The 21484-nt window shown below is 42.0% G+C and overlaps 2 protein-coding genes across 13 annotated transcripts in view; one reads left to right on the plus strand and one right to left on the minus strand.

Annotated features, from left to right (window-relative positions):
• KIAA0586 overlaps positions 1–5767 on the minus strand; it is a 70604-nt gene extending 64837 nt beyond the window's left edge. For all 11 annotated transcript variants that reach the window (XR_014584757.1, XR_014584758.1, XR_014584759.1 and 8 more), the window contains exons 1-6: positions 5330–5767; positions 3651–3730; positions 2515–2584; positions 1538–1604; positions 701–878; positions 70–303 (exon numbers count right to left, since the gene is read on the minus strand). Coding sequence is in view for 4 of the 11 variants with exons in the window: in XM_083837166.1 (XP_083693292.1) it covers positions 70–303; positions 701–878; positions 1538–1604; positions 2515–2584; positions 3651–3730; positions 5330–5621 (921 nt within the window). In the remaining 7 variants the exon portion in view is untranslated. The remainder of the gene's footprint in view (positions 1–69; positions 304–700; positions 879–1537; positions 1605–2514; positions 2585–3650; positions 3731–5329) is intronic.
• A 37-nt stretch (positions 5768–5804) lies between these two features.
• On the plus strand, positions 5805–13034 carry TIMM9 (translocase of inner mitochondrial membrane 9). 2 transcript variants are annotated; one of them, XM_083837174.1, is made up of 4 exons: positions 5805–5945; positions 9376–9444; positions 9801–9896; positions 12522–13034. In XM_083837174.1, exons 2-4 carry the CDS (start codon positions 9406–9408, stop codon positions 12654–12656), a joined length of 270 nt encoding a protein of 89 aa, XP_083693300.1. In that variant the 5' UTR covers positions 5805–5945; positions 9376–9405; the 3' UTR covers positions 12657–13034. The 2 variants fall into 2 exon arrangements, with proteins under 2 accessions (XP_083693300.1, XP_083693301.1); XM_083837175.1 differs by having other exon boundaries at positions 5829–5945; positions 9381–9444.
• Positions 13035–21484: the final 8450 nt, after the last annotated feature.

The following is a 21484-nucleotide window of genomic DNA, read 5'->3' on the forward strand; positions in this document are numbered from 1 at the left end:
AATGGTTATAATATTGACACTGAGATACAAAAGAAATAAGCAAGAGTTTCTGCCATTTTACACAGATACCTGAATATTCATTTGTTGCTCCTGTAACTTTTCCAAATGCTGAATCCGTTGCTGCATTAAAGTATTCATTTGTTTTTCAAGCTCAGCAACTCTTTCATGACACTGGGGATTCTCATACTGAGTCTTCGTATTTGTTTGCCGTTCAGCAACACGCTGCAGTTGTCTATCGGTCTCCTGTAGTTTATGAAGTAATGCTGAAACCGAGTTAACTTTTGCTTCCAAATCATTTTGAACCTAAGGAAAAATAAATAAATAAATAAATAAAACTTACTGTAAAAATTGTGCAAGCGTGAAGACAGCAAAACACTCTTCTCATCATCGTGGACGGATTTGCTTCCCAAAAGACATACACAAAAAAATACCAGCTGGCCATAATGTCTGGTGGATTAGCCATACTATGAAATTCTTCTAAAGGATAAATTAAATGGTCTCTGTCCATAAGCAGCCAAATCTCACTTAGTCAAATCCAAGTTAGCTCTCTCTGCTGTAACGGTAAGTCTGAAATCACTAGCACAGAAAACATTCAAGACATTCAGTTCCCTTTGGTTCTACCACCAATCACTTCAAGCTTCCTTAGAAGATCTATTATGTTAAAGAGGACAAAGAATTAATATTACCGCAAGCTACTTACTTTGAGAAGTGGAGCTGTGGTAGCAATGGCAGCAGCAGTTGCTGCTGCGATGGTTGTTGCAGAATCAGCTTCCCTGTGTGTTGGCCTGGTGTCTTGAGTAACAGTTTCCTTTCTTTCAGTGGAGGCATTTCCCAAGAGCTGTACCTTCACCTCCTTAAATACAGGAGTATTCTGAGTTCTGTAAAAATAAACAAGTTCCTATAAAAAGCATTGAAAGCAATGAGAAAGCATCAAAATGCCCTCCAAGCAAACGGTTTCCTACATTTACCACTGGAATCACTAAATATACAAGCATTTCTACTTCATTTCTTTCTCCTTGATGTCCAAGAAAAAAAAATATTCTGATATTTTAGTATGACACAAGAAATTTCTTGCGGTTATGTTACAGTTTCTAGTATAAAAATCATTTCCATATGACAACTGCAACCACAATGACAGATGTGTTTACAGGTTATATTTCATGTAGTCTTCCTAAATCATTTTTGATTTTGAAGATTTCCAGCCTACGGATAAACAGCATATATTCTTATAGGTCTTTAAAAACATCCTATGTGAGTTTGGCACTAGATGGCTTTTCTGTTTGAACAAATCTTGCCTGGCTCTTGTATCATGAAAACATTAAGTAGTTTAAAGACATTACAAAGATACGCAAAACAAACAAGATATTTCAGTGACCTCTGAATGATAAAATAAACTGAAAACACCTTTATAGACAGAAAAATACTAACAGAGGGAAAAAAAAATACTCTTTCCTTACCAGCTATACATTTTGGCAGAAACTGAGGAAGTTATGTACTGTATGCACAAAAATAGAACAGCACAACAACACGGACTTACTTTTGCTTTAATACTGCTCTCAAAGCCTCCTTCTGGCCAGTAGCATATTGAGAAATAAAAACATCATCTGTGTGGAAAGACAAAAACCATTTTGTTAGGTTAACTGACACAAAGCACCTAGTGTAGAAGTAGACACAAAGTGTTATTGAAATAACAGGTAGGCAGTAAGCTTCACATAACACAATTTTACGTGGTATCAAATGTCATTATCACTAAAACCCATTCTGGTATGCTCTGGAAAAGACAATGACATTACCTTAACTTTGTAAAACGTGAAAGAGATTGCTATATAAATGTTAGCTTGAGCTCAGACTACCCATTCAGTAAAACCCTGCAAATTTCAACTTGAAATAAATGTAATTAAAACAGTATTTTAGAACTGTGAACAAGTATTTTCCCACAGTCATCATGAATAACAACAAAATATTTTAATAGTTATTAATCATGCTAAAAAGTTTGCAGTCTCCCCTGTATCTACTGTTTGTTGAGCAGAGGTAATAACCCAAGGTGCAGCAGGTTTGTTGTTTCATTACTGCTAATTAGCCAGCTAGAACACATGCTGATAAGCCAGCCAGATGCTACCTCTGTAAGTCATAGAAGAGGAAACTAAAATACTGCTTCTTGGCCTTAAACGGAGGTAACGATTTCTGTTCCTTTTCTCTACCCAGACAAAGATATCCAAGAAACCAAAGGGAAATTTCCCTTATCCAAGGGAAAGGCATCGACAATGAGACCTCCTAGGCAGTTAAAAATATACTCTTTATAGTGTAGGTTGCTTGCAGAAAACATGCATTTGTGGTTGCAACATTTAAAAATGTAAATTACAATTACCTTCATTTATAGCAAAGACACCTCTGAATATCTGCACTCAAAATTTTCTATATTGAAGAATATCCAAGATAAAATTAAAGCTTGTTTTCCCTCTAATCAATCTTCTTATGAAAAAAGGGCTGTCGCAGTACAGCAACTTGTCTCACCTTTCGGGCTTCTGCTATCTTCTGGTAGCACTGAACGATTTTCTTGTACTGCAGCTTCTTTAGGATAATCCTTCAAAGCAAAAAGAGCAGAAAAGCACACGTCAAAGCCTGTGGTAACAGTAGCCAAAATTTTACAAGCAGGTGGAATTGTTGAATACGTAAGTATAAGCAATTCCACAGTACAGTAACACCTGGTCATGGAACAAGGTACGTTAAGGCTTACCTCTACCATAGAGCCATGTGGGCTTTGTAGTCAAGAACTCACATGACATTTTAGGAACAAAAAGTACAAACACAATTAAAAGTATGTATTCTGAGTGCAGATTTTAAAAAAAAAAAAAAGGTATTTTCCTCATTTATAGCTAAAGAAGTAGTAGCGGAATTACGTATGTTCAGGCTTTGTACCTGATGTACCTAATCTCAAACAATTCGGGATTAGCCATGCTCACAGAACTAATCTCACGTGCCACTGACTGTGGAACTGAAGGGACAGAGATGAATTTCCTTGAACTGGAAACCATCATTAATCAGAGTCTCTGAGGAGTCATAAAGCCAACTTAGAAAGGTGAAAATCTCTTACTTAACTGTGTTTGATGGTGTTGCATTGTAAAACAGTACTGCACCACCCTTTTGAGAACTTTTATTCAACTTACTAAGTCTACTGAGCCATGCAGGGACCTTGCTGCAATCTTTTCACAGTGCAGACTAATTTTATCCTCAGGCATGCTCACTACTGAATGGAAGCCCTGTAGACAAGTCTCCATTGTATGGGATATACAATAAATGAATCAAAAAAAAAATCTTTTAATTATAAGCGTTAAAGAGTTCCATATAAACTGATGTCCATTTCAACACCTATGATACGAAGAGGAAAACAAAAACAAAACAAAACAAGAAGCTTTAGGTTTTTATAACAAATATTGTGCAATGTGCAACAGCATTTTCAAAGGAGGAATTGCACTAACATTTAAAACCATACCTGGGTATTAACCATGCAACGGGTAGCAGTGCAGTAAATAAATCTCCAAATGCTTCAGAATGAAGATCTGCTAAGCTTTTACAGAAGCTACAACTTTTTGAGAAAAACACTGCTCTCTTACTCCAAGATTGCAGGAAGCAACAGTAACTTTTCTTACCATTTGTGATACAAACAGGGGCTCTGCAGCAGTTTCTACTGAAGGAAGATGTTCTGGGTGTCCTTTAGCACTCTGGACTCCTAAAATAAAAGCAACTTTACTGTAGTTACAATAATTTTGAATGCATTCTCATCGTCCCCTAACTCAAATCTCAATCTTTTCTCTGTGTCGTTGAATACCCAAATATAATGACTTTCCTAACACAAATGACCACAGTCATCAACCTGAAACTTACAAATGTTAACAGACTCTGTGAAACTGAATTATAGGCTTCTTCTACAGTACATTAAAAACTCATTGAAGAGACAGAGTATCTGAAAAATCAACAATGACTAGTGAAAAATCAAGTCTAAGGATCATAGGAACACAGAAAATTACTTGTTTAGAGAGACAGTAACACTTATACATCAACATCTTACAGAATGACACCGAGTACAGTACACGTTTTACTAATGTCAGACTAGTCTGTCTTCCTAGCACTATGAAACTAACATCTGGTGGAGCTGCTTGAGCCCTTATCCCCCAAAGCCTAAACAAACAAACAAAAACCCAACAACAACAACAAAATCCTTTCTGAACTCTAAAGACTGTAATTGACTTAAAAAAAAAAAAAAAGAAACAAAAAGAATAGTCTAGCTGGCTAGATCCAGCAGCACCGTATACGTCAGTTTTGAATTTGAGGAGTACAAGGTACATCATTACAGCTTCTTATATGCTGGGAATGTGACATCTTAACTATAAAATTTGTAACAAAGAAAAGGTAAAAAGATGATTTTATTAAAAAAAGAAAAAAAGAGAGAAATTTGAATGCTTTAGTTAATACTAGCACAAATAGTTTTAAAAAGTTACAGATGAAGACGTAATTCATTTTTTCATTTTGTTTACCTCATCTACACAAGACTCATTGGTACAGACACTTCATCAGTATATGTAGTTTGTGCCAAGGTGGTAGGGTTGAATTGGGTTAAGTTGTTGAGCTGGATTAAGTTTCGTCTTTAGGTCCCTGCACACACACACTGTTTTACCCTCTGATGCTGCCTAACACCTTTCCTGCCTAAGGCATTTGCGAAATGTGATGGTCTGATTACAGTCATGATTTTTCTGATTAGATAGCTTCATCTCTACAGACTCTGAATGCAGGGTCAGGACTGGAGCTCAGTTCACGGAGCTCTGACCCTGCAGGAGTCCCCTTCCACAGGGGAAACACGGTTATAGTTACAAAAGTTTGAGAAAAGTAGGTTGGATGTTAGGAAGTACTTCTTTACCGAAAGGGTTATTAAGCATTGGAACGGGCTGCCCAGGGAGGTGGTGGAGTCACCATCCCTGGAGGTCTTTAAAAGACGTTTAGATGTAGAGCTTAGGGATATGGTTTAGTGGAGTACTTAGTGTTAGGTCGGAGGTTGGACTCGATGATCTTGAGGTCTCTTCCAACCTAGAGAAATCTGTGAATCTGTGAATCTGTGAAAACAAACACCACCTTTGAAAAAGTGCTGCAGAAATCACAGAACCATTTAGGTTGGAGGAGACCTCCGAGATCACTTAGTCCAACCTCTATATGCTGATGTCGACAGGACTAGAAGACGAAATGACTTCCTAAATTATAAAGAGCCATCTAACTGGAACCAATGCAGTAGGATTCTGTCATAAAGCTAACCCGAGCGTCCCTACCGCAGCCGTACCTCGTGCGGCGCTGCCGGCCACGGCACCAGCTGGCCGGCCGCACGGAGCCCTGCCGGGCAGCGAGGCCGGGGCAGCAGCCGCCGTTCCGCCTCTCCCCAAAGCCGCGCGGGCCGCGGGGTCGGCGGAAGACGCTCCGCGAAGCTTCTTCACAGCAACCGTCACTGCTTTAGGGCGGCCGCCGGCCCCCAGGGGCTGCTCCCGGTGGACGCTGGTGGAGCGGACGAGCACGTCGCCGGCCGTGAGGCTGCCCGAGGAGCCCTGGCTGACGCTGGAGTCGCTTTCCCCGTCCATGAGGCTCCCGCAGCGCGGCTCTCGGCGCTTTACGCCTAGAAATAAAGGCTAAAAGCGGGTTCGGGCACAACCCGCGGCCCTCAGGGCACGGCCGGGCCTAGGCCGCAGCCCGCACCCGGTCACCATGGCAACAGCGCCCGGTGCAGCCCGTAATGGCGCCCCACTTCCGGGAGGAGGACACATTAAGGCGCTGCACCGCGCTCGGGGCCGGGAAGGTAAAGCTGGCGGCGGGGCCGCGCTCGCTGATTCGCCGCGCCTGGTGGCGAATCGGCGGATCCCGCGGCTGTGCCTCCCCTCCCCGCGTGGCCGGCTCGTGGCGGGCGGGTGAGTGCGCGCGGGCGGCGGGAAGGGGGGGAGGGGGGAGCGTTGAGGTGAGGGGACGGGGGGGGAATGTGGAGGGGGTCTCTGTGAGGGCCCCGCCGCTGTTTGTGGGGTTTTATTCCGTTTTGTCCCGTTTATGCGCGTGCCGAGGCGCCTCCGCGGCGTTGTGTGCTTAGAGGGGGAAGAGAGCGGAATAAAAATAAAATTAGAGCCTCGTGCGTGCGGTGCCCGCCCCGCGCTCACGTTGTCTTTGGATCTCGCCCTCAGTAAAATCCCAGAATCATTAAGGTTGGAAAAACCCTCCGGGATCGTCTCGTCCAACCATCCCCCTGCTGCCAATGTCACCCTCTAAACCGTGACCCTACGCACCACATCCAACCTTTCCCAGTAGTGCTCAGCTCCCAGCAAAAAGGTTGATGGGAAAAAAAAAATCAAAATCAAAACGCTGGGTTTGTTTAGTTTCCATGGGAAGGATCCTGTTGACTCACGATTAGGTAATTGGCACAAATGTTCATTACATCAGTGGGGGGGAAAAAAAAAAGGAAAAAAAAAACAACAAACAAGTTCCTCAATGGAGTTTGCAGCGTGCGTCTCGTGTGTAGGAATGCCTGGCTGTTAAATGGAGGCAGGCTCTTCAGCTGCACAGTAATGATAATTGGAATGCAGCTTTTGGTTATTATCATTTAGGAGTTGTGTCTGTGAGCCCTCTGCTTCTAAAAGTCTGCAGATACAGCTGGGGAAATCGTGCTCCCACGTGTGCAATTTTAGGAGAGCTCTGATATCTGTATTTCTGGCTCCTGGTAGATGATTGACCCACACTGGCTAGCAATCCTTATCCTAACTGCTGCTTTTGTTTAATAAAGTACTTTTACCTTTTTAAAGAGAAGTTGTGACTATCTGTTGATTTCAAGTCTCCATGGCAGCAGCAGAAGGAAATATTAGGAGTGCTTTCCAGGTTCTAAAGCAGGGCGGGGAGCTGGGATTTGGCTTTCATGGAGAATAGGTTTAAATGGGCTGAACCCCAAGTTCTCCTTAGTTGTTAATCTGGCTCAGAGAGTCTCATTTTCAAAGTACATCTCTCTTGTACGTAAAAACATGTCTGGAGGAGCACCAGGGCCCTTTGAGAAGGGAGACCCCCCAGCTATTGCTGCTTTCCCCGTGACCCAGAACACACGGACTGTGAGGCCCTCTCACACCATCACCCACTGTCCTTCAGAGCTGTCTGCTTCCTTCGGTGTGAGGTGTTGAAAAGTGCAATGCAGAATTTTGAAATTGCATTTATCCCAGAGGAAAGTAGTGCAGGCTACGTGGGCTTAAACCTGAGGCGTGCTGGAGCTGTTTGGGCAGCTAGGTATGAAGCTGGCTGCAAGGTTAGTTAAGGTGCCAGCCCTTCACTGGGCTCTGGGATGGCTTTTTTGGTGTTTCACAGGCTGGAGGGGGAAAGGAACAAACAACGGGAGAACTTGAAATGATGCATTTAACGTCCTTTAAGAATAAACCAGATCTGCACATTTCTGGAAATACGCAGGCAGCACATTTTTAGATGTTAAGGGAACTGCCTGTAATTTGTAGCTATGCTGAAGAAGTGCACTACAGCCATACAATTCCACTGTCTGCGGTGTAGAAAGTGTAAAACACCTGTAGAGGGACTAGTGCTTCAGACATTTACAATCAGATAGTGCCATTGGGCTGCTTCGAATCAGAGCTGTTTCCCAAGTGTGACAGCTTGGTGGAACTTTAAGCTTGCCAAAGCGGTGACAGAAGAACAAAAGATCAGGTTTGTTATAAACAAACAGTGAAGCAATACGCAGCGTGAGAAAACGGCACTGACAGGAGCTGAAGCTTTTCGCTCTCTGTGCTTGGGAGAGGACAAAAGTCTTCTCTGTTCTCAGTGTGTTTTAGTTGCCTGTTTAATAATCTCCTTAAAGTGACTTGCCAGAATTGTCTCTGTTTATTTTTTTTTTCTAGTAACAGACTGAGAAATGAGAGAGTGGAGATGCCATCCATTTTCACTAGTTGTCCCAGATGACAATCGCGTCCTCTTCCCTTAAAACAAGTTAGAGGTTACATTAACCCAAGTAAAGCTTTGTTTCTTCTCAGTAACTTTATTTTGCAGGTTCTTTTTAAAAGAATAGCCTGTGTAGTTTATCTGTCCATGGTAATTCTTGGTCATGGGGACAGGTATCTTAAATCCAAAATTCATGTGCGTTCCTTATCTTCAGTCCCTGAATTCTATCACCACATACTTCCTATGTAGTGATAAAGTGGACTTTTAACAGGCAAACATAATAATTATTCCGCTACTGGGAGGGGGAGGGAGACTGCATGCTTGCAAGAGCTCCATAGCGCTGTTTAGTTGCTTGGTTTTCTTTCTCTTGTAGAAGTTTTGTCTTTTTGTGCTCCTTCAGAAGGCTTGCTTACCGTCTCCCTTGCCCCTGCTGAGGGACTGGAATAGTTTAAGCTTTCTAAAACGTGGACGTCTGGCTCAAAATTTGACAACGCATAATGCAAGAATAATCACAAGTTGCCCTTGCTACAGGGCTAGATGAACTTTTTTCACAAATTACACTTTGGTACTAATTTTTCTTCCGCTGGTTAATGCAAATAAAATTGAAGGAGCTTGTTCTCTTCAAGGTGTAATATTAACTTTCATTATCATCTGTGACAGGGCTTGGATAATTTGTAAAGTAAGGAAAACGAAGACTAGGTTTCACTATTCCAGGAAGCCTGGAGGTTCACTTTCAAGCCTTAACTTGTTTACGGTGTTGAATTAGGAATGTGGGCATTCCGTAAGGATGCTTGCTTAAATTCTTGCATCCCTGGCTTCTCACTCTTCCATTTTAATTTGTTAGTTTTCATTTAAGGCTGTTCTCATTCCTGTATGATTTCCTGCATTTAACTTGCTGTATAAAAGACCAGCACGTTTGCTCTGGTTAAAGGGTTTGGTGAGAACGCAGCTGCACAGAAGCAGTTCGTCTGCTTCTCTGATCCATGCCGACCTACTCAGAGTTGTTACAGTTTTATACTTTTCCTTACAGTTGTCACAAATGACATCTAAAGTCACTGAAATTACAAGGCTAGATAATGTTATTGCTTGCTTCTCCCCCACTCCACTTTTACTTTGTGTTTGAAAACATTTATGATTTTTTTCTCTTCCCTGCATCGTCACTAACTGTTTGAAATGCTTTAAAAGTGTTTAAAGGACAGCAGTTCGAGGTGAATCTGTGAAGATTCAGTATCTGGAATTATCTTGGATGTTCTTTTAACTTGAATATGTCTCGAGGAGATAACTTTCCTTCAAGTGGATGGCTTGAAAGTTTGCTAGCAACGTTGCGTGTAAATACATTTCGGGAACGTTTAAAATTCCATTCTGTTGTAAGATGCTGCAGTCGGGATGTGTGCTTCTCATGTCAAACTCAACTTCTGTCTTCAGAACAGGTGACTGAATCGCAGGCAGTAGAATATGGCTGGACAAATATCTGAATCTGATCAGATCAAGCAGGTAAGATGCTGTATTCACGAGCAGTGGCTTTGAAGGTCTTGTGTTGCTTTGTCACACAGAGTAAAAGTCACAGGGCCTGGAGAAGGAGACAAGGTTCTTTCAGTTGTCTTCTGAGATGAGATCTGTTCTGTAACAACCAACGTTTAAACGTCTGACCACTGACACTGCGTAACATCTGATTTATTTGAGCACTAACAACAGTTTGTGCCGAATCTAATGACTGACAGTAAGATCTTTTCTAGTGACTTGTCATTTAAATCTTAATGTCACCAGATGGCTCGTGAAGCTGTGTGCAAGAAAAATTGATGTAGATTTTTTTTTTAAACACTCATTGTGTGTTCAATTTTTATTTGTAGTTCAAGGAGTTCCTGGGAACATACAATAAAATTACAGAAAACTGCTTCCTAGACTGTGTAAAGGATTTCACTAGCAGAGAGGTTAAACCAGAAGAGGTATGTAAATGTTTCCTATGATTTTAATTACCTTTTGGTAGAATTGCTGTTTAATGTTCAAGTTTCAAAAGTAATTTAGAAGGTTTTGATCTTTCAACTAGCTAAAAAGCAAGCTAGCAGTCTTTGGAGGAGTGTAGGTGTTGTGGCGTGCAGCTTCCAAGTGAGAAAGGAAGCGTGCTAGTGGAAGGAAAGGAAATAGTTTGTAGCTTTGCTTTTGTAAACACGTCCAAAGGTGATAACAATATTTCTTTGCACCCTAACGGTCTGCTGTAGGAAAAAAAAAAAAAGCCAAAACAAACAAAAAGAAAAAGCCAAATGCTTTCCATGTGTTGCGTCATCAGCTACACACAAATAATGAACCAGGGCCTCTTTACGTTTTGTCCTTGTCTTCTCTTCAGTGTATGTACGCAGAGGCAACCTTCCTGGTCTCACTGTGAGCAGTGGCTGCTTCGTGCAGTTCAGTGCATTTTATCCTCTGAGCTATCAGAGGAAGTTCTTGTGCCGATGGATGATAGCTTTAGGGGCGTGGAAGTTGCTTGCCTCTGCAGTCTGCACCCGTTTCCCCACAGGCAGAATCCTACCCGCGTTTGCTGCATTGTAGAGTCGAAGAAACGCAGGCCTTCAGAACTCTGGCTGCTTAATCCAGTTCTCTGCATTGCAGGGAGCTCCGTCATAGAGTCACCTGCAAAAAAGATTAGGCTCTGGATAAAATGAGTTGTGTGTTTTCTACCTTTTCTCTCCTGTTGGGAGGCTGTTCCAGCATTTCCTAATTAAGCTGGTTACAAGTCTAATAATCAGTTTAACAGCTGCCCCTCGGTGCAGGCAAAAATCATGGCTCCTTCCAGCTTTTGTTTTGCTGCACTAAGCGAAGCTCTCCTAGCTTTCCAAGACACATTTCTTGTTACCCTGATCTCAGTGTCTGCTTTAGTGGAATTTTTCTTGATTACAGGTGATCAGAGTAGTTCTGAGTAAGGTCTTGTCACTGTCTTTTACCAGCTCATTTGGAATTGCTTTGAATTGTATGAGACATGACAGAAGTGTTAGGGGCACAACCTCTTTTTTGGGGGGGGATGGCATTTGATTTCTACTAGAAGATTGAAGCTCTTTTTTTTTGCTAAAGAGTTACAAAGATTTCTTTGAAAAATACGGGTTCGTATCATCTTTTGTTAAAGACCTGGATTCAAAACCAAAGAATGCTTGTTGGAGAGGAATTAATTGTAAAGGTTGTTTAGCTCATCCGAAAAAATATATTCTTAGCTTCTGATCATCTGTTTTTTGCTTCCCCTTCTATGATCTGCAAAGGAGCCGTGTTTGGCTGTAGAAGAGCCATCTGTTTAAGAGTGGAGGCTAGGAAGAAACATTCAGAAGGGGAGCTTGTTCGATACTTATCTGTTATGGATTTTCTTGCTAAGCGTCTGGCTGTGACCCCTGCTGGAAACAGCAGACTGGTCTAGATGGGTCACTGGTCTGATCTAATCCTAATGTCCTATTTCAAGTTGTAGTTTCTTATTGAATAGTTAAGACAAATACCTCCGTGAATTTCCTTTGAGATTCTGCGTTTGTTAAAGCAGCTCCTGACCTCTTTCCTTACAGCAGTCTCCAGTGCAAGTCCAGACTTCCCCAGGCACCCTATCACAAATACCACGCCCTCGGGAAGATGTGGCTTGGGGTAGTTCCAGAATTCAGCAGCGTTTGTTTCCTAGTCAGACTTAACTCCTGCTTAGCAGGTTTTGCTCTAACTGGTGCCAGGTCAGGCAGAGAGAGAAGAGTGGAACTGAGAGGGTGTTTAGTTGCAGGTTCTTTGTCTCATTCGCTTCCAGCCCCTCTGCTTTTCACATCCCTTTATACTGAGCAGAATCAAAGCAATTTCTGATTTTCTAGTAAGCATGCAAAGAGGTCGTCTTTCCTTTTTATCTGAGCTTGTTGACTTTGACAGTGAGAGCAAGGTTTGCAACCATGACACAGAATATCTGATTGGTAGAACTGGAGCTCAGGAATAGATTTCATAGCTTTTTCTCTACAATTAGAGAAAGGGGAAAAAATAAATAACAGTACCAGTGGAATGGGCTTTGTTATTACTGTCCCTGTCCAGCTAGCTGGCTGACAGAGCTTCAGAGGGTTTCTGGTTGCTTCTGTGAAGGTTAACCAAGCAGGTACAAGAAGAATGATAAAGCTAAAAGGAACAAGATCAAAAAAAAAGGTTAAACTGAGCTAACACACCGCACCATACTTGGCTGTCAAAAATAGGGGTTTGTAAAACCAAATTCAGGAAAAGGGAAAACAACAACAGAAAAATAGATTTAGTATTTACTGCAGAATAAAATGTTTTATATACTTAAGTCTCACAAGAGTGGTCCAAGGATGAAATGGTAATATCTCCTAGATCTAAGATGTTTTATTAAGAATGAGTATTAAAAGACATTTCAGGCATTCCTTGAAAGCTAAACTTACTGTTTTCTACTGCACAGAGAGACCGTGACCAGTTAGGTCCTCAGCTTGAGACTAAACACAGGCATGAGATGCACTCACCGAACCTTACATCCCTGTAGATGATTGTATTCTGGGTCCTGTTTGGGGAGGTGTTTGACTTGCTGTTTGAAGCCTTCTCTTTTCCTTTTCCTTCAGATGACTTGCTCAGACCACTGCCTACAGAAGTATTTAAAAATGACACAGAGGATCTCCATGAGATTCCAGGAGTATCATATTCAGCAGAACGAAGCTCTGGCAGCTAAAGCAGGACTGCTTGGCCAGCCTCGTTAGACAAGAGCCCTCTGTTCAGACTTTGTAAGCAGTGCCAGTGTTCGTTGGGCAGGAACACATTTCGGATTTTCTACTGTCAAGTTGCATGTCCAGCAACTCCGAAGAGAGTTCTAGGTGCTGTTTGGAAAGTGGAAACCATGAAGGGTTACGCGTGAAGTTAGCAAGTGTTGGCTGGCAATGGAGTCTGCTTCAGAGGTCCTTTTCACTCTACAACAACATAATACTAATACAACCTCTTTCAGGGCCTGCAGACTGGTATGTTTAAATTTGGGGGGGTTGGGAAAGTTGCATTTCTTCTGTTAGGACTGATTCAGAGGCAAAATAAAAGTGTAATATGGAAATGCACTTTTTTATTTAATTCAAGTAAAATGAATGAACTCATATGATTGTATGTATGTTCTTTCCAAAGACACTTTTTAGGACGCTGCTTGGGAGCCGCATTTCGTTTGCAGCCTTATTCCTCATCCTCTCTCACGGAGTCTCGTTCATTCGTTGCTGCTTGAAGCTGCTGATAGATAACCAGATTGATAACTTCGTTTCAGCAGGGAGGTATTTGTGGATGCGTTATATCTCTTAACTCAGGAAGAACTCGGTTGTTTCATTACCAGCCGCCCTCTCAGAGCCCTGTGATCATTCGGAGTCTCCTGGAGCGCTGGCTGGTGATTATTAGAGCATGGAGCCGAGGGTTATTGCAAATGGCAGTCAACTGCTGCAACTAATGAGCTCAGGTAGGCAGGGATGCTTTGCCAGCTTATCCCTAGGTTATGTTTGCCTCCTGTTTCACCAGCTCGTTCCTTGACAAGCAACATGAGCGTGTCATTAGCAGCACCTGTGCCCAAGGCAGCTTCTGTGCTCTCCTCGTTTCCCTCTGGGAAGCCCCGGGGGTCCTGTAAAACTGGCTTCGTTGCCTGATGCAGGTGTGGTGTACTCCGAGCACTGAGCTTGCTGGCAGGTTGCTCCACTCCGGTGGCATTCACGCAACTGAAGTACAAGGTAAGCACAGGATGGTGCCTCTTTTGCTGCTGGATGCGTACAGAGGAGTCTGTGAAGGCTGTTCTGATGATGTGGTTTTGGTTTGGGAAAAAAACTGTGCTCCATTGACAGGCTCCTGATAGCTGAGATTCTGTAGTCAGACTGTTAGTACAGTCGAATGACAGCTCATTCCTGTTTCGTTATCAAATAGCTGCGTTCTGGAGTACAGAATAGAGAAAAAATAGAGTGCACTTTCGTCAGTAACCACTGTAACGTCCTGATAGCTAGCAAGCACATTTTGCTTTAGTTTTAAGCAATAAAACACAGTGACAAATGGAAACGAATGTCAGAATTAGTATATACGTTGAGATATCAAACAATGAAGACTGACACAGAACCTGGCAGCTGACGTGAAATAGCTCTTCTTCTATAGGCAACAGCAAGGAACAGAAATGGCAGGAGGCCTGCCTGCGTGCTTTTTTGTTGTTGTTGGCTTGTCTGTAGGTTTTGAATTCCATCAGCAGTTTGAAAACAAAAAAAAGAAAGGCAGGAAATTATGTATAATTTTCTTTACTACTATAACTCTCAGCTGTCCAGGCTGTGGATTACTGGGCACTGACTGCAGCACAGTACACCTGCCCCTTCCACTGGACACTGCTCTGCTTGCTGCTGTTTAAAGCTGCTCCAGCTCTCCACAGAGATCTGTTTGTATGCCTTTCAAAGGTGGAGGAAACAAATATGCTCGTATATTCTCACTGACGTGTTTTGTAGTATCCACATCACTGCTTTTTCCTACATAGCCCATGCCTTGTTACCTTGGAGATGGCTAACAGCTAATTCTAAAATGGTAAAGGCTGAAAAATAGCCCAAATAAGGCAGCAAGACTGGAAAGTCCAGGTTTTTTCAAAGGAATAACAGACTAATAACATCCAGATTGCTTGCTATACTTAGATGATAAATGCTATGGCCCTTAGAAGCAATGTATCCATCTTAAATATTTAAGGCTTTCCTTTAAATGTCTAACAAAAAGACTTAAGGTAACATAATTGAAATTATTCCATTTTCTCCTTGCATTTTAGTGTGGAAGGAGGACACTTACTCGGAAGAGTGATTTAAGAGTTTAAGTGATGGGACTGGAGGATGTTCGTATCTTTTGGGCAAATTTCCTTGAGGCTGAAGTGAGGAGGGTTAAAAAAAAGTGAGGAGGATTAAAAAAATACATATTTTTTCCCTCGTGTTTCAGGTTTTGGGGGTAGGAAGATGTGTAAATATTTGTTAAGACAGATTTATTGTACTAAAGGTTAGGCAAGTATTAGAGAGACTTAATTAATAAATTACTTTCAGGTTCCCCAGTTTCCTTGGACTCCAGTTTTAAAGCCACCTTAACTCCCTGTTATCCAGGGAAAACATGCATTTTTAAAATCTAGTCAGGCACCAGTTCTCCCTGCCTCGCCCTCCCCATGCTCCCTAAGCAAACAGTGGATTAAAGTGTCGCTGATTGAACGTTTTGTTGATAGCTGCTACCCTGAAATGATCCTGCCTGGATAAAAACTGACTGCAGCAGGAACAGTATGCTTATACCGACTGCGGTTCCTTTAGTGGATGTTGCAGTGCTTCCACCTCTTTCAATCCAGGTATCTGGACCCAAGGATGATGATACAAATATATTTTAGCTTGGAAATAAAGTGCATCAATGTAACTAAGCCACTGGGGTGGTGCGCACAGAGCAACAGTGAAAATTTTCTTAAAAGGTTACTTTGTTTTGCTGAACTTTGACTTCCCTTTGCTCCCTTGGTGAGGCAGCATTACCTGACAAACAGCTTAAATGATGTTATTCAGAAAATGGTATCCCGTAAGCCTTTGTCAACTGGGTTTGTGGCTTGAGAATGATCCACAACACTAAAAGAGTCACTCTGTTTCAGTGTCTTGCATACATTTTAGTAACATGTTTTTCATTATGCATGTATTTATTATCGTGTATTAGCAAAGGGCTGTAGCTGTTCTTTCCTCCTCGGTACCAGGTTGCTGCCAGTACTCTTCTCAAAAAGCTGCAAAGACAAAATCAGTATTTCAGGAGTGCCTGGACAGATACCTACAGCGAAGGCTGGGAATGTCTACAAAGGCAAGCCAGGTTAAAATTTTTTCTCATAATCAACAGTTTATCATTTAAGGGAACAAGTCCTGCCCTACCTCCTTCATCACGTCTAGCAGGTCAGAACCTCATAACCTGAAGATGAGCTGCTGCAACGGTTACAGATTTGCTGACTCAAAGCCTTACCTTTGGATTTAACCATGTGTTAGTCTTTAAAGGATAGAATTAAATTGAAGTATAATTAACTAACAGTTCATTTAAATTACTTTTGGTATTGTACCTCCCAAGCCTCTCTTAAAGAGGAAGATATTCAAAGGGACAAACATTTAAAAAAAAAAAAAAAGGCTAGATTTCTAGCAGTTGTCTCCTTTGGTTTTCACAAAATGCCCACTGAATTGCAATACACTTCTGTGTGTAATGATAAAGTGTATCGCTAGTCATATATCTAACTGCCTAGCTTCTGATAGCACTGGTATTTATCTTGTACCTAAATGTGGTAGGATTCTGCCAGCAAGATTATCTGATATGCATTTTTGGGGCTTGCCTACTGCATATGGATGATAGGTGCAGGTTTTTCAGCTATCCCAGTGATTAAGTGCAATGAGCAGAGATCCTGTTTCTGCTGGTGGGAACTTAATCCACGTTTTCTCTCCCAGCAGAGTATTTAAACCTCCATGACATAGCTTAATCACATATATTCTCCATCCCTCCTTTTGAAGAGCTTCAGCTCTGCACAGGATAGTGACATGCACAGCCTAAATCAGAATAATAATAATAATAAAAAAAAGAGACTACAGCATAGTCTCTGGTTCCTACCTGAGCTCCCAACTGAAAGGCAGCAAGAGTAAAGGTAAGGTGCAGTGTGGAGGGTAAGTGAATCACCGTGACAAAGCATGTTAGTTTAAGTGCAGGAATGGAAACAATCCTGGTGGAAGGAGGAGAAAGGATGAAAAATGGAGCGGTGCTGAGGAGGGAGTACTGAGAAAACTGAAAAAAGGAGCCAGAGTGGAGATGGGAGGGGACAGAAGGCAACAGCTGAGTAGTCTGCCTAAAAGTGATTTGATGAGACTGGGCTGGTGAATGGACACTCCTTTGGAGGCGACATTCATTGCAGCACAGATAGGAACACAGGTCCTTCCTCTTTAGATGAGTGTTGAACCAAAAGGCTAGAAAATCATGCAATTACTAGTCAGCCCACACAGAATGGAACAATTTCAACACGAAAGGTCAAATAAGAGCCTTGCTGCAGAGTGCCCTGTACAACAGCGGTACTGGCAGAGTGATCAGATCAATCATCTGGAAGATTATAATAGCGGGTCCTTGGGTTCTTTCAGGGATGGGAGCAAAGTCCTAATTTCTGTAACCCCCACTGAGTGCTTGAGCTCTTAGCTGGAAGGGAGGCAAAGGATGCAAAAGCAATCTTTTGTAAGAAAAGTGGGGGCTAAACAATAATGCCAAGAGGAGTGTGGCTGTGACTTCAGTGCACGGAGGCATTCCTCTCTACTCTTAAATACTGAAACTCAGAGAAATGGGGTTTAAGCAACAATTCTTCTCAGCATTTTCTGTTAGCTAGGTTAGGAAGTCAGCACACAGTACTTGAGGGATCTCGTTCCAATCTTGGGGAGGCCATTCAGTTCGGCTCCCAATTTATTGAATGAGTCTGGCCCAATTTGTAAAATCTGTAAATCTGACACTTAAATTACACTGTGTTTATACCCACATTTTCAAGACAGTGTTAAAAGGATTCTAAATCATTACAGTTCTACTAAATATCATGATTTAAAAAAATTATATTTCACCTTAACATCATATTCCTTAGCCTTTTGGTGTTTGGTTCTTCTTTCTTTAAATAGAGCAGGCAGCATTCAAGCTTTTGTAGTTCAGGACTAGGACTGTAAAAGGATGGGTGAGTCTGTTTGCTCAAGATGTCTCAAATATAGAAACAGATGCAACTGAAAGACACAAGAAACACACTAATTGCTCTTCAAGGGTCTACATTTGCAAAAAATACAGAATTCAGTTGGAAGGGACCTGCAACAATCATCAAGTCCGACTGTCTGATCGCTTCAGGCCTAGCCAAAAGTTAAAGTGTGTTACTGAGGGCATTGTCCAAAGGTCCTTTGAACCCTGACACCCACAGCACATCAGCCACCTCTAGGACACCTGTTCCAGTGCTTGACTACCCTCATGGATAATATCACACAATGCTTGAACTGACCATGGCTGGTTTTTTATTATTATTCTGTAACTTGGGTCCTCTCTAAGGGAAAGTGAGAGGAATGCTGAGGGAGCTGGGTTTACTGTGTAAATATTTACTAAGGTAGCATACTTGCTATACTGTCATTTCTTTATGTAATGTGAAGGGGAGAATATCTGAATTTTAAATAATCAAAGCAGAAATCCAGTAGGTGGCTGTTTCTCTCTTTGACAGATCCTGCCCTTACTGGGGTATGGAATTAAACACCCATTTTCCTCACTTTCTGCCCAAGCGTGTGATGGATTTGTGCGCGCTGTGGCTCCAGGGACACTCCAGGAGCCACTGCTGACAGGATTTCAAGCCTCCTCAGCCACAGGGCGCACTGTAACCACCTTATCGGTAAGGAAAGGGGTGTTGGCTGCCTCTCCAACCATGTTTGCACAGCGGGGCCTGCTTATCTCTTCAGGAAAAAGCGCCTCTGCCCTGCGGGAAGCAGGCGGGAGGTTGGAGCGCCATGGCGGGCTCTCCCGCCCGCCTCAGGGCAGTTTGATCTCGGAGGCAGTGGTTGAAGCCGCCTTAGCCATGGTTAAAGCTGCCTCAGCCACCGCATCTGAGCTCCTGCACCTCCATTTAGGCCTTGAAACACCACCTTGGCAGGAGCTGAGGCGATGGCAAGGCTGAGGGAAGGGCGGGAGCCCTGCTGATAACTGGCCCCTCATGCGTGTGGAGCCTGAGAGGCGCTGCAGGCCGGCGGGGCCTCCCTGTGCAGGGGAAAGGTCCTGCAGTCAGTACGTGAGGAAAAGCATAATAAAAATACATTCATACTGCTTTTTATTGCCTTCAAGAGACGTAGGGAGGAGGGCAGAGAGATGCTGCAGGTGACAGAGTGCGGTGGCCTTGCCCCAGGGCAGAGCAGGGAGCAGGGAAAGGCAGCACAGGCAGAGCAGCTGGGTGTACAGGGCAATAAACTGAAAGGGAAAAGAATGAACAGCGTAATAAATATCAGTTTTAAGAGACTGGGCCTGACGTAGGCAGACAGAGAAGACCATCAGAGGCTGCACTATGAAAAGCTGTACCCCACATGAAAGGAAGCTGCTGAGATAGTTTCCCCCCCCACTCCTCTATGCTGAGTGTAAGCAGAAGGAATCAAGCTGGTTTTTTTTCTTCTTCAAAAATAGCTTTAAACCTTACCAATCCCTAGAGGAAGTAATTTTCACAAAATGAATGAGCATCAAGAGATACGGTTTTAAGCTGGCCATAGATGTAAACAAGTGGCTTGTTAAAAAAAGAAATAATCACCCTTGTGCGAAACAAACAATGTATTTCATACAAATTCCACATCTTGCCCCTCCTTATGTAACTGGCATAGCTGGCAGGATTGTGGCAAATTAGGTCAAGCTGTACCCAGATGAGGGATTAGAAACAGAGTGGTTTAGAAATAGCTGAAGAAACTGACAGGGCTGGAATGGAAATATTGCTGGGCTACTCTGAAAACCAGGGAAATAGGGAGACGGAGCCAATAACACATAATAATTGTGTCTATTGAGAACAAGGCTCACAATGTGAGTTAAGCAAATGCACTGCTGATAAACATCCTGCAGGTTTTCACAGCTGTAATGGAGCTCTAGTTCCGATTTTCTTTGCTGGCAAACAACGAAATATAGAGAAAGTAAGTAACAGTCACAGTACTTGCTTTTTTGTCACAATGTATGAGCTGTATTGGTAAATTAAAGCCAAATAGCATAAAACCAGGACACTTTTTCACCTTCAAAAGCTATTACTATAGGACAAGCAACAGCGTAATGGTAGTACTAATATAAATAGCAGGCAGTTGGAGACCTAAAGCAGAACCAACCAGCACAGTCCCACTCCAAAACAGAAAGTAGGATCTCTGAAAACGGGAAGCAGGAGGAATAACAGCATAAAAAGGGGTGAGATAATTCAAAACAAGGAGGAAGCCAGAAAAGTCCTATTCTTAGAAAGGTTGAGAAGTGGTCTGCTTTCATAATTAAGATTGTCTTATCTTTACAGCTCTCTTTAAATGACAGTGCAGTGAGTATTTGTCATCAGGCTGTAGGAAGACAACATGGTAGAATGACAGATTTTCCCCAAAATTGAGGGCAACAGCTTGGTAGGAGTGTGAGCTAATTATAAAAAGTTTTTTTTTTTTTTTTTCCCTAAGCCCTGGAATTAAAGTGAGTCAGTCTCTGGCAACATCCCCATTGGTTACACTGCTCTGTCGTGTTTTACATCTTCAGAGGTAGTCTTTATCCTCCACATTGTAGCAAATAATAAAATTCCAAGTACAGAGAACTAAAAATAAACAAGGTTTTAGTGCACAATATCTGCAAAACACAAGGGCACAGTGAAATAAACAGCTCAACATACTTTTAACGCACTCATTTTCTGTTTCAACTTGTGAATCAGTCTTCTAGTCCAACTGTCAGATTTGTTTCAAGTGATCAAACCAAACATGCTCTTAAAAAAGAGCACAACAGCGTTTCTTAGACTTACTGCTGTAAAAGAATTCCAGTAAATGCTGCCCAGAAAACTCATTTGACCACCTCAGATATCCAAGAGCATTTTTAACAGGGAAAAGAACATTTCACTGGAAGAATTTAACATTGACTTTTCTGTGTGAAATGCCATCTTCTTGACAAACCTATCTGGAGAAAGAAGGCACTGTCGAGTGGATAGTCTGACTGAGACACAAGCTGAGAATCCTAAGATCCCACTTCTCCATCCAGCTCTACACCAAAAACATTCTGTGTAATTCTGGTATCCATTACCACGTAAAATAAGAATATGAATCCACTTCAAAAACTGCTGCCTACATTAATCTATTACGATGTATTAAAATAAATTTAGAATCTCAGTGGAACTTGTACAAAATACCTCAAAACGAGCAACTGATTTCACTTTTTCTCCTCTACTGCCGTCCTTCAAATTAAAGGTCTTTGCTGCTCCTTGTGAAAGTCAAATGCATTATGTTTCATGAAGATACACGCTTTTATTTGCTCGTGCTTTTACTTCCAGTTATTACTGTAAGTCTGTTTGACTTCTGTTGAAATAAGGCTTTGTTATTTTGTTCCGACATCTTCGAACAGATCAGGCAGAAGCAAAGTGATTAAGTGGGTTCTCGAACACAAGCAATCTGACAGAGGAACCAGAAACAAGGAGATTAAACCGGGTGTTGCCTAACTTACACCTTAGAGATAAAATAAAAACTCAGTAGTATACATGTAGTTGGTACACACTTTCATGAAAAGACAGTAAAAACTCAAGTAAAGAAGTGAACCTTTTCTTACCCTTTGTCCTTGCATGCAAAATTTTTGTTTTCTAACTTTCGAATTATCTACTGATACAATCTAAACTAATAAGTCTGCCAGAAATCTGAAAGTTCTTCATATCAGCTGTAGGTGGGAGGGGAAGGTCTGAATTTTCTTAAGAGACCTGCTCTTTTTAGTAGTTGTTTGTTAAGTTTGATCCCTTAATCCTTTGCAATTTTGCTACCTCCTAACTAAGCTTGAAATAGTGTGTATCATTTTGTCAAAAACTGCAGATTAG

The sequence above is a fragment of the Anser anser genome (assembly GCF_964211835.1).
Source record: "Anser anser genome assembly, chromosome: 5".
Lineage (NCBI taxonomy): Eukaryota > Metazoa > Chordata > Aves > Anseriformes > Anatidae > Anser > Anser anser.